At 50.2% G+C, this 12,253-nt stretch overlaps 4 protein-coding genes across 4 annotated transcripts; 1 reads left to right on the forward strand and 3 right to left on the reverse strand.

Annotated features, from left to right (window-relative positions):
• Positions 1–1,397: 1,397 nt before the first annotated feature.
• LOC310662330 (histone H4) lies at positions 1,398–2,111 on the reverse strand. Its single transcript, XM_083409129.1, has one exon. The coding sequence runs from the start codon at positions 1,988–1,990 to the stop codon at positions 1,679–1,681; it is 312 nt and encodes a 103-aa protein (XP_083265255.1). The 5' UTR covers positions 1,991–2,111; the 3' UTR covers positions 1,398–1,678.
• A 108-nt stretch (positions 2,112–2,219) lies between these two features.
• Positions 2,220–3,551, forward strand: LOC310662329 (histone H3.2). The gene has a single exon (XM_083409128.1). The coding sequence runs from the start codon at positions 3,003–3,005 to the stop codon at positions 3,411–3,413; it is 411 nt and encodes a 136-aa protein (XP_083265254.1). The 5' UTR covers positions 2,220–3,002; the 3' UTR covers positions 3,414–3,551.
• Positions 3,552–4,489: 938 nt separating this feature from the next.
• Positions 4,490–5,392, reverse strand: LOC310662071 (histone H1.10-like). The gene has a single exon (XM_083408837.1). The coding sequence runs from the start codon at positions 5,343–5,345 to the stop codon at positions 4,653–4,655; it is 693 nt and encodes a 230-aa protein (XP_083264963.1). The 5' UTR covers positions 5,346–5,392; the 3' UTR covers positions 4,490–4,652.
• A 3,672-nt stretch (positions 5,393–9,064) lies between these two features.
• Positions 9,065–11,459, reverse strand: LOC310662289 (uncharacterized protein C19orf85). Its single transcript, XM_083409067.1, has 2 exons — positions 11,218–11,459; positions 9,065–9,714 (listed from the first exon to the last, which is right to left on the reverse strand). The coding sequence occupies exons 1-2, from the start codon at positions 11,415–11,417 to the stop codon at positions 9,201–9,203; spliced, it is 714 nt and encodes a 237-aa protein (XP_083265193.1). The 5' UTR covers positions 11,418–11,459; the 3' UTR covers positions 9,065–9,200.
• Between the last annotated feature and the right edge of the window lie 794 nt (positions 11,460–12,253).

Genomic DNA, 12,253 nt, shown 5'->3' on the forward strand with positions numbered 1-12,253 from the left:
CAGTGCGAGGCAGTGGTGCAGCAGGTGGTGGTGCTGCAGTGCTGTGTGTGGCAATCAGCTTGGCAGGATCCCATCATTGTTGCCAGTGAAATATACTCAGAGTCAAGAGTGGATTTCATGCTCTTTATTCAGCTCAGAGTGGTGAGGAGGAATGGAAGTGCCCCCAGAATGTCTGTTTTATATACATTATTTACACAATGGGCCCCACATGATTGGCTAATTCTAGGATTCTCCTGTAGGCCAATCAGGCTGCGGATTCACTTCCTCCTGGAGCTGGATTGGGTGGTTCCTGTGGACCAATCAGACTGCTTCATTCTGGATCCTATTGTTCTAGGACCAATCAGACTGCTGCATTCTGAATCCTATTCAACTCAGTACATAACAAGATGTATTTTGGAATCATGACAATTTTTAGCATCACCAAAAAAGTGTCCCAATATGTACTTTGTCCATTTTGTTTCTCCTATCTCTAAGAATCTGCAGTGAAAGTAAACAGGCAAGGCTCTGATACTATTTTTATTGCTGCTCAAGCCAAACCACTAATTATCACTACACAAACTGGAATATATTTGTATACCTGGTGTAACCAACTAAAATCAATATACACTTTACTTGTATTTCTCTTTACTTTTGCTCTCTAACTTTAATAGGTTCTATGTGTGTGCATGACGAAACTGTTAACAGCTGGTTCTTGATAGAGTTCTGATGAACTCAACAGCTTTGTTTCTGATTTCAGTAACTGGTACTCATGAAAAGGTATTGCTCAGCAACCGCTCACCTGTCCTAAGGCAGCAACAAGCTACCGGTACATCATTTCCCCCCAACATTTTTTTTCAGAGTTAAGGGGCCAGCTCAATTACTTTCTTATATGCTCCGTCCAGCATACAAAGCGACGCTTTGCACCTGCGTAGTCAGCACGGAAGGCGGGGCAAAAGGAGATAAGAATGAAATCACGTGATTTGAGTGGAACCAATCTAAAATCCCCGCGTTGCTCTGCAATTGGATAGCTACTAGAAATCCCGCGTTTTTTTCTATGCCATTTCTGGTTCCTTTGTTCATGGGTAAACGCGCCTCCCACTCCCCAATTTGCAGTATAGCTAAATCGACGATTAAATCACGCGTTAAAAGGGGTGTTATGTTAACACACGAGGCAGGATACAGAACTTTTTTAGATGAAAACGGAAAACCTATTTGCAGACGCGTAGATCTGGAGGAAAGTAGCTGCGAGATCTGCTATAAAAAGCCTTGAGAAAGGAAATGGCGACCAGCATTACTCCTTTTTTTAGCGTTCTACATGGGGCTTAAAAATTCAACAAAGACGGGAAACCGGGGGTGGGGATTTTAACCCAGGCAATAGTAAGCTCGCAAGCTCCCACTACGTACAGTATTGAGTTTTAAGAGGAAACCTCAGTCGGTCGCTACAAAAGTAGCGCAAATGTGACAAGAAAATATCAAATGCTGGAAACCGGCCCAAGTTCCGAAACTGTAATCATGTTTCCTTAGGCAACCTAAGTCTACAAGCACAAGGCTACATTGCTACCGAAAAATCGCAACACATCCATTTTATCACAACGTTGCTTTTTTAAGATACAAGCGAGCGCAGCTCTTTTTATGAAAGCGTGGGTGGCCCTTATAAGGGCCTTTTGGGTTCTTAAGTATATGAAGGGTTTTGAAAAGTTTAGCCACCAAAACCGTACAGAGTACGACCCTGGCGCTTCAGAGCGTAGACGACGTCCATGGCAGTCACGGTCTTCCTCTTGGCGTGCTCGGTGTAGGTCACAGCATCGCGAATCACGTTCTCCAGAAAGACTTTGAGGACGCCTCGGGTCTCTTCGTAGATCAAGCCAGAAATACGCTTCACGCCTCCGCGGCGAGCCAAGCGGCGGATAGCAGGCTTGGTGATGCCCTGGATGTTATCACGAAGCACTTTGCGGTGCCGCTTGGCGCCTCCCTTTCCAAGGCCTTTGCCACCCTTTCCGCGACCAGACATCTCTGCTGAGCAAGTCTCTGCCTCTCAGACGAAGAAAAAAGGAATGAAGCTGCGGGAGCAACGGCACGGGTATATATAGCACTGAGCCCGACCTGAGTGAAACCCGCACAAAGGGGGCGGGTTCTGATTTCACCACGCCCCTTTCCCGTCAGCGCGTTCGTCATAGTAGCTCGGCATCTTCACCAATCAAGCCGCGAGGGTTTGAATCTGACCAATCAGATTTTTATCTTATTTCACGTTATTTGGGTAGGCTTGGAGCCTCAGTAAAAGATGCTTAGCAGGCGAAATTATATGCAATTCATACAGGGAAATTGTTCTATTCAGTTTTGTGCATTTTGCTTTTAAGGGGCAATTTTTTACGTACCACCCAGTAAGTGGGTATCAGCCCCAGGAGTAATAGCGAGACTGAAGTGGCGAGGCAAGAAATCGGTTGGTGCCACTTTAATCGCCCGCTTTAAATAATAGCCGAGTCGAGGAAATGATTTATGAAAATGCCGTTCTAGTATTAACTGCTTTCTTTTCCCAGCGCTCACTTCAGTGTAACATCCGACGCCGATCGAGACACACGGATGCCAAAATGCTCGAATGTTCCTTAATCGTTCTTTCCTAACTAGGAGAAGCCACACAGAGCCTCACCACCACAGCACTCCGAGGGAGCCTCGGTTTAAAAGATACATAATGTGGATCTCACGGCCTGTTCCCTAAGTGTTACAAGTTACAGAAAGCTCAGCGCCGCTCAATCCTTTTCGCTACAGAAACGAGATCATGGAAAGGAAGTATCATTAGCTCCAATGAGAATGAATGACGAAAAAGCTCTGACGAATAGAAGAGGAGCAGCTTTTGTCCAATCATGGTGTAGCCCGGCAACTTAAAAAATATGTATCATGGCTCTTTCAACCAATCAGGTCAAGAGGAGGTTTCTATAAATATCCGCGATTCTGCTCTGTTTGCTCATTCATTTCAGTCTTAGACCTGTATTGCTTTGTCCCGTCTATTTGCTGCTGGCGAGAGAATGGCCAGGACCAAGCAGACCGCCCGCAAATCCACCGGCGGCAAAGCGCCGCGCAAGCAGCTGGCCACGAAGGCTGCGCGTAAAAGCGCTCCGGCCACGGGGGGCGTGAAGAAGCCTCACCGCTACCGCCCGGGCACGGTGGCGCTGCGCGAGATCCGGCGCTACCAGAAGTCTACGGAGCTTCTGATCCGCAAGCTGCCCTTCCAGCGGCTGGTGCGCGAGATCGCGCAGGACTTCAAGACGGACCTTCGTTTCCAGAGCTCTGCGGTGATGGCTCTGCAGGAGGCGAGCGAGGCTTACCTGGTGGGTCTGTTCGAAGACACGAACCTGTGCGCCATCCACGCCAAGCGGGTGACCATCATGCCCAAAGACATCCAGCTCGCCAGGCGCATCCGCGGGGAAAGAGCGTGAGGCAGCAGCTGCTACTTCGTAGCCCCCCCGCAACCCCTCATTACCCCAAAGGCTCTTTTGAGAGCCACCACATTCTCCTCCGGAAGAGCTGGGATTCGCTTCCGCTCCTATGAACCAAAGTAAAGTTGCTAATGTTTAGCACGACTCCATAAGTTGCTCCCAACATGTATCACGGGGACTCGCCGCACCGCCCCCCTTCCATAATCGCTTTTTTGAAAGGAGTGGGAAACATTGAGCGGGAAATTGTGTCTGTACACCTGGAACTTTGTTGCACTCGGATGTCCCTCGCATTTGGCCACTCTTAAAGGAGGCTGCTGGCTTAGATGGGCATTTGGTCGGAACAAGACAGAGGTCCTCCGCGTGTTAAGAATCGAGAATTCTAATACTTTTTTAAAATGCATGCTTAGTTGATGGCGCTGCAGTAATCCCTCTCAAACAAGCCCCTGCCTTTCACACTCAAGTAACCACAGCCACGAAGCTGTGCATAGTTGTCCGAAGTGCCAGCGCTGTCTATGGTAGTGTCAGTGACTGCGTTCCTATTAAACAGCGGTCGGGGTGCGGGCAGACTGTCCAAAGGCCAGTCCCGGAACCCTTGTCGGCGCCCTTTGTTAGGGTGCCAGACATAGGTGGCTACTCCCTGGGTTCCCGAGCACCCACACAATTCCCCATGAATGGGCACCCACCAATTTTGGTGCTAGGGCCATGCACGCCATGCACCCAAGGTCGCGGGGCAAAGTTGGTACACCTGAAGCCCGATGGCTTAACGTGCGGCCAGCTGCTAGCGCCGACTATACTATGTAAGTTCGCGCACGGATTGCAGCGTCCCTTTATTTTTTATTTTATTAAAAAGCAGGCGTGCCGGCGAGGTGTGACTTTTCAAACCCCCAAGTACGAGAAACCTCTCGTGATGCTTATGATACCTGGTACTGCTCTGTAAAACCAAGTACCCCAAAGCATGTTAAGGAGGCAAACCACTCAACCTGCTCCGAAGTGCAGGCGCAAACCAGGGTGCAAGTGCAAGTACGCGCAGGGATTGCAGCGTCCCTTTATTTTATTAAAAAGCGGGCGGGTGGGCGAGGGTGGGGGTCTAATTTGACTTTCCAAACTTCCAATAAGGGAAAACGACTGGTGACGCTGGAGTAGCGCAAGTCAGCTCTTTCCGGGTGAGAAAGTGGGTGGCTCTTAAAAGAGCCTTTGGGATGGCGAGGGCTGCTGGCGGGCGGGCGCGGCGTGGCCTCTTCACTTCTTCTTGGGCGCCGCCTTCTTGGGCTTGGCCACTCGGGCCTTGGGCGTCTTGGGCTTGGCTTTGGCCTTAGCCTTGACGGCCTTGGCCTTCGCGGGGCTCTTGGGCGCCGCCTTCTTGGGCTTGGCGGCCTTGGCCTTCTTGGGGCTCTTGGCCGCCGCTTTCTTGGCGCCCGCCGCCGGCTTCTTGGCCGCGGCCGCCTTCTTGGGACTCTTCTTGGCGGCAGGCTTCTTGGGCTTCTTGGCCGAGCCCGAGGCGGGCTTCTTGGCCGCCGCCTTCTTGGCGCGCCCGGCGGCCGCCGCCGGCTTCTTCTTGGCCCCGGCCGCCGCCGCCGCCTTGTCCCTGGCCGTGTCGTGCTTCTTGTTGAGCTTGAAGGAGCCCGAGGCGCCCGTGCCTTTGGTCTGCACCAAGGTGCCTTTGCTGACGAGGCTTTTGAGGCCCAGCTTGATGCGGCTGTTGTTCTTGTCCACGTCGTAGCCGGCGGCCGCCAGCGCCTTCTTGAGCGCCGCCAGGGACACCCCGTTGCGCTCCTTGGACGCGGCCACCGCCTTGGTCAGCAGCTCCGTCACGCTGGGGCCCGACGCCTTGCGCGGCGCCTTGGCGCCTCCCGCCGGCTTCTTGGCTTTCTTGGCCGGCGCCTTGGCGGCCGGCGCCGCGGCCACGGGCGCTTCGGGAGCAGTCTCCGACATGGTCGCCTCGGCTCGCGACGGCTTTCCGCTGGGGCTGATGCTGAAGGAGGAGGCGGCGGCGGCGGGCTGCGGGCTAGAACCTCTCGGAACCGAAAAGTAAAGTCTGAAGTGCGGCCCCGGAGCTGCCTGCTATTTATAGGGGCGGAGCTGCGCGCTGATTGGTGCGCTCGCGGACCCCGCGCTCTCCTCCGCAGCCAGACATGGCTCCTGTCCCCGCTGCAACTTTGTGTTTCTTGGGTGCCACAAAACGGCCCAAATCGCCGCGTCGCCGCCTCGCAGCGCGCCGGGCCCCGGGCGAAACGGAGCCGCGGGAGCCTCTCTCTCCGAGCCCGGCCGCCTCGCGGGCCGGGGAGGCGGCGCGCCCGGGGAAACCGGGCAGAAGCGCGGCTGAGTCCCGTTCGGCGCGCCTGGCGCCGGGAAATCTGGGCCTTTTTCGGCTAAATTAAAAACTTCTCGCGGCCATCGGGGGCCCGAGAAACGCGCCGGGCCAATCTCGGGGGGGTCTGCGCCCCGCTGGTGGGGGACCCGGCGTCTCCGGAGCGGCTGTTGTTGCGCAAAAGCGCTTCGAGTTGGGCCAAGTAACACATTCATTCATTCACTTTGGGCCCAGAGAGAAGTTGCCTCGCACAGAAAGGCCCTCAGTTTTAGGGCGTAGAAAAATTATAAAACATAATTGTCCTCTCCCCTTTTCTTTTCTTTATTGTGATGCTTAAGGCCTGGGCCCCTGAGGAACCCACAACATTTTTAAGGTGACCCATTAGTTCCCCATAAGACACTATGTATTTAGATTGGTTTCTATTGTCTAGCACTGGAACATGAGAAATGTTTTTATTAAAAGTTGTTTTCTCTTTCAACTTCCCCCCTTCCCACATCCTCACATTGTTTGCTGTTTATCTTATGTAACATATATAATATGTTGAAGTATATGGAACATAGAGGACACTAAATGGCTATAAAGAGGCCAGTGCTTCTGCCCATGGATGAATGGTAAATGAACAAAGAGCAGAATATTTATTCAGAACTGCAGGATTATGATACTGCTTTAAAAAAATTAAAAAATAAAAATCCAGAAATCAGAATACAGATAAGCAATACCTCAAACTTCTGTTATTAAGCCAACTTTAGTTACCCTCTAATATCATTAAATCCTTCTGCAAATTGGCAATTTTGGCATGCTCCATACATCTCTTTGCAATACATCTTTTGCCCTTACAGTCTCATAAAGTACACTTTAGGGCACAGTTCTCGCCAGATGTTTTTGGGTTCCCGTTCCCATCAGCCACAGCCAGCTTGGTCAATGGCCAACCAAGGAGGATGGGAGTTGTAGTCCAGCAACATATTGGAAGACTCCATGTTGTCTACCCCTGTTTTAGACTGAAGACATAGGATGGATGCAATGCAGCCTAGTGACATTTCTGTGTTTTGTTACTTGTGGTAACGCCTTGATCCCCTTTCATGGTCCTCATATAATTTTGTAACTTGAGTGAAATTAATGCATTTGCATTCCATTTCAAATAAAATGGATTTTAAAAAAGCAGTCCTTTGCCTCCTCTGAAGGAATGCTTTTTAAAAAAGCCATAGCAACAATAAAAAACAAAGCAAAAGAAAGCATTACAAAACTACACAGGATCACACCTTGTTTAACCTGTGCATGCAACAAATGTATATAACTCACATCAAGGGATCTTCTTGGAGAGTTACAACTTAAGTCACAAGAAAATTTATTTATGGGAGAAAACTTGCGTGCTTTGGGGAAATGGGAGTTCAGCTTAGTTTTGTTTCCATTCTCCCAGATTTTAAAATTGCCCACTTGTATAATAAACATAGGGACGCGGGTGGCGCTGTGGTCTAAACCACAGAGCCTAGGGCTTGCTGATCAGAAGGTCGGCAGTTCAAATCTGCATGACGGGGTTGGGGTGAGCTCCCGTTGCTCAGTCCCTGCTCCTGCCAACCATGCAGTTCAAAAGCACCTCAAAGTGCAGGTAGATAAATAGGTACCACTCTGGCGGGAAGGTAAACGGCATCTCCGTGCGCTGCTCTGGTTCGTCAGAAGCGGCTTAGTCATGCTGGCCACATGACCCAGAAGCTATATGCCGGCTCCCTTGGCCAGTAAAGCAAGATGAGCACCGCAACCCCAGAGTCGTTCGCGACTGGATGTAACGGTCAGGGGTCCCTTTGCCTTTTTATAATAAACATAGCAGCAGCTGGTATAGCTGAAACCAGGGTGTTTCGAATATTTCAGAATATTTATGAAATTCCTGGGTTCTACTCTTTTGAAATGGTGGCAGTGAGGGAATTTCTCCCTCTCAACCTCATGTACCTTTGCAGAGTTGTTGTAGATAAACATGAATACATTGCAACTTTAGCATCTGTGCTATGCAAGGACACAGAAATCTCACTGAAGCTATCTCTTTTTTTATCTATATCTATCTATCTATCGGGACGCGGGTGGCGCTGTGGGTAAAAGCCTCAGCGCCTAGGGCTTGCCGATCGAAAGGTCAGCGGTTCGAATCCCTGTGGCGGGGTGCGCTCCCGTTGCTCGGTCCCAGCGCCTGCCAACCTAGCAGTTCGAAAGCACCCCCGGGGGCAAGTAGATAAATAGGGACCGCTTACTAGCGGGAAGGTAAATGGCGTTTCCGTGTGCGGCTCTGGCTCGCCAGAGCAGCGATGTCACGCTGGCCACGTGACCCGGAAGTGTCTCTGGACAGCGCTGGCCCCCGGCCTCTTGAGTGAGATGGGTGCACAACTCTAGAGTCAGTCAAGACTGGCCCGTACGGGCAGGGGTACCTTTACCTATCTATCTATCTATCATCTATCTATACTTCTATCAAAACCACACCACATGCTCACACACAACTTTCCTTGCAAAGCCACTAACTTGCTCTAGAAGCCACTAAAGCCTAGGTTCTGGGGTGTTACTTGAAATACAGGAATGCGGAACCAACGTTGGACGCGCAAGATATGGGTAATAATCGAACAGTCCACTAGGTGGCAGTAAGAAACAAACATTTAATAGTCACATCATTGAATCAGGTGCACAAAATTCAGAGAGGGACATTATTAGCAATTTTAGGCAGAGCAATCATTAACTTTCTGCTCTTCAGTTGAATCAGTTAAATAGCCCAGCATAGTTTACATTTACATACCTTGAGCATAAGAAAATAATTGGAGATGAATATATAAAGCCAACAAATGATTTAATTAAGTTGTTTTGTTCCTCTTTCAGAAGTATTGACTACAGTAGATTACCTGAGAGGAAGGAAAGGAGAGGATTCAAATGGGAAAGATATGGCTGAGTGGAGAGAAAGGAAGAAATGGTTCCTCTAGACTTTTCCAGTTTCCCAACTCACTCTATGAAGCATTAAATGGACAGCACAGCACAGAGATGTTGAAGTACCGTATTTTAGATGCACCAGACCACAAGACGCACCTAGTTCTTGGAGGAGGAAAACAAGAAAAAAAATATTCTGAATCTCAGAAGCCAGAACAGCAAGAGGGATCGCTGCACAGTGAAAGCCACAATCCCTCTTGCTGTTCTGGCTTCTGGGATAGCTACGCAGCCTGCATTCGCTCCATAAGACACACACACATTTCCCCTTACTTTTTAGGAGGGAAAAAGTGAGTCTTATAGAGCAAAAAATACAGTATTTATTTGGGCAAGCTGCGTTCAAAAATGCAAACATTAAGGAATACGATGTACAAGGATACATGAAACTGGGGAAACCGGCTTGCAAACAGGTGTCCATTAGGCAAAAAGAATGCACAGATGAGGATAAATGAACACAAACGTGTGTATGAACCCTCCACCTTGGACCAAACAGGACATTAAGATGGACGTTAAAACTGGAGGTCAAGTCACCATGTTTCCAGCTCCCAGAAGGGCACGCAGTTGTCATAGTCAGAAACCACTAGAGCCCCTGGATTGGAGGCAGGGATGGAGCATTCAGATGCGCCCGGAAAGCACTGGTCTGCAGCTACTAGGCAAGCTCCACAGGCTGCAGAACCTTCTCCATTGGACGGCAGGCCAGATGGCGCATTATTACATCCCAGCATGCATGACTCTAAGTGATCGGGACCACATAGAGACAAGGTGTTGCTTGCCGGTTCCATCTCCTCGGTGATGGGCTCAAAGAGTTCATCTGGTCCTGACATCAGGGCGTCAAGGGGGAGAGCCCAGCAGGGGCTGGGGTCGGGAGCCACAAACGCTTCAGCTGTGCCCAAAAAGGAGCCAGGAGGAGCCTGGGCTGGGGGTGGGTTGTTGGGCTTGGGAGGATCCATTTGCTGAGATGCTGCAGGGGGTGTCTGAGCCTCCTGGGAAAGGATGGAGGAGGCCAAGCGGCGAGTAGCAGCCTCAATGTCTGAGAAACTCCTGGGGGAGAAAAGAAAAGGCTGTGGGTTTTCTTGCAGGCTGTCATGGGTTTACCTGAAGCAGGGCACTATGGGATACACCCAGTGCCTTTTTATTATTTAAATGTTTAGGGGTACTCTCATTTTCCTGCTCATATTGAAATATTGTCCCTCACTGAGGCCAAACTTAAAGGTAAAGGACCCCTGACATTTAAGTCCAGTCGCGAATGACTCTGGGATTGCGGCGCTCATCTCGCTTTACTGGCCGAGGGAGCTGACATTTGTCTGCAGACAGTTTTTCCGGGCCATGTGGCCAGCATGACTAAGCCGCTTCTGGCAAAACCAGAGCAGCACACAGAAACACCGTTTACCTTCCCACCAGAGCGGTACCTACCCGGTATTTATCTACTTGCACTTTGATGTGCTTTCAAACTGCTAGGTTGGCAGGAGCAGAGACTGAGCAACGGGAGCTTACCCCATCGCGGGGATTCGAACCGCCAACCTTCTGATCGGCAAGCCCAAGGCACAGTGGTTATGTTTAGGGGTATGCGTACCCCTGTGCGCCCCCAGAAAAAAAAGCACTGGATACATCAGAGTTTCTCACCATGCCTTACAGCACAGTTTGTAAGCATGCCTCCATCTCAGGGATGCATTATTATTATTATTGTTATTATTATTATTATTATTATTACCTATTCCTAGAATCATGGAGTTGGAAGGGGCTTTCCTTCCTAAAAAAACCCAACCCTTTGCAATGCAGGAATATGTTGCTGTCCCTCACGGGGATCCAGCCTGCAACCTTGGTGTTATCAGCACCATGCTTTAACCAACTGAGCAATCCAGTGCTTATCACCCAAAAGATCTGATATTTTCCCACAACAGCCCTCTGAATCTGCTTATAGGCACCAGTTTGGCATTTTGTGGGGGGAGAGCAGAGCCATTGTCAGAGACAGATAGGCAACCCCAGGCATTTGCCAAGGCCCCCATCGCTGTTGCCCTTCCTTTCCCCAAACCTCCAGGCTCTGCTCCTCTCCCTCCCTCCCTCCCTCCCTCCCTCCTTTGCTGTGCTATCACTGCCTGTTCCCCTGCCCTCTCTGAGCATGCGGGAAGTGACAGAGTGAGAAGACAGAGCGGAATCCTTCACTTGCCCTCTGGGTGGTTATATGTCTTGAGCCCTGAGGGGGAGGGCAAGTCAACGGGCAGAAGGAACATCAGCAAGGAGGAGATGGACCACTCAGGGCTTCTTGCCCGAGACTCCTCTTCTTTTCTCCCAAATAAACTCTAGAGTCAGAAGCATGGGCGTGAGGTGGGGATGGGGAGAACAGGGATGGTAGCTGTTTGAGTTCAGAAGCAGCAATGCTTCTGAATATCTGTGGCTGGAAACTATGGGAGGGGAGATTGTTTTGGTGCTCCAGTGCTGCTCACAGGCTTCCCACAGGCCTCTGGTTGGCCATGCATGGTGAGAACAGCATGGACCACTGGCCTGATCCATCAGGGCTCCTCTTATGTCCTTCAAATGTCCTACCTGCAAATCTGGTTTTGCAGGAACCTCCGGTGGTTCACTTTCCTCTTGCCGGGCCGGCTCCTGCAGGGTCTCTGCAAGGTGCGCATGACGTGGGATGCTGCTGTTGACACAAAGGTGCACAGATCCCTCCCACGCTCATATGAAGTCAGGGGCCGTGGAGGCGCCATGGAAGGCTGAGAGATGTGGCTGCCATGTGGCATTCTCAGTTTTGTTAGGAGTTGATACGAAGCACCTCCTGCAAAGTCCTGCTTTTGCTATGGTAGCCTGCACCTGCAAAGGAAGCTCTGGAGAGGTGGGAGAAGAGAGCCCCCATTAGAGGAGCGTAGTCATGGCATGTTCCCCCCCCCCAAGTAAGCTGAGTTGCAACACCTCTTGCTAAACCCATCCATCGCTGTCTCCTTCACTGCAAATCTCTGTTGTCCTTCCTTATCCCTAGTGAAATTGGAAATAGAAACAAGAGAGACCTCTTCTGGAAGCATTAAGTCAAGACAGGATCACCTAAAATGTCACTCCTTTCTCTCCCCATCTCCTTCCAATCGCTAAGCTAGAAGAGTTTCATGAACTACGAACCCCAAAATTTGGGATCCCCTCCAAACCTGTGCCAAAGCTTTGCAAAGCTGTGACCTGTTTTTTGCAGAATGTCCCAAACAGATACATCAAACTGGGATTCATAGTTAATGCTCAAAAATGCAACATTGTTGGATCCCAGATTTCAGGGTTCATAGTTAACGAAGCTATGAGAAAAACCTGAAAGGTATATTCATCTCTTCCATCTCTCACACCTGAACAGCAAAACAAAGATGCAACTGAACAGGGTTTGGCTCCAGCCTGGCTAAACCGACACTGCCTTGACTTAACACCAGCTTCTTGTGCATAGCATTGCTTCCTTACTTGCAAGTCGTCTGCAAATGTACCGCTGGACATGTGATTTCAGATGGTGCAGAATTTATCCCAGGTTCAGAGCTGTTCCTTATTCAGGCTGTATCTGCACCTTAAGGAACCAGGAAAGGACTAGGAACCTATTTTGGCTGTGGGT

Source organism: Podarcis tiliguerta, assembly GCF_965153285.1.
Source record: "Podarcis tiliguerta genome assembly, chromosome: 13".
NCBI classification, from domain to species: Eukaryota; Metazoa; Chordata; class Lepidosauria; order Squamata; family Lacertidae; genus Podarcis; species Podarcis tiliguerta.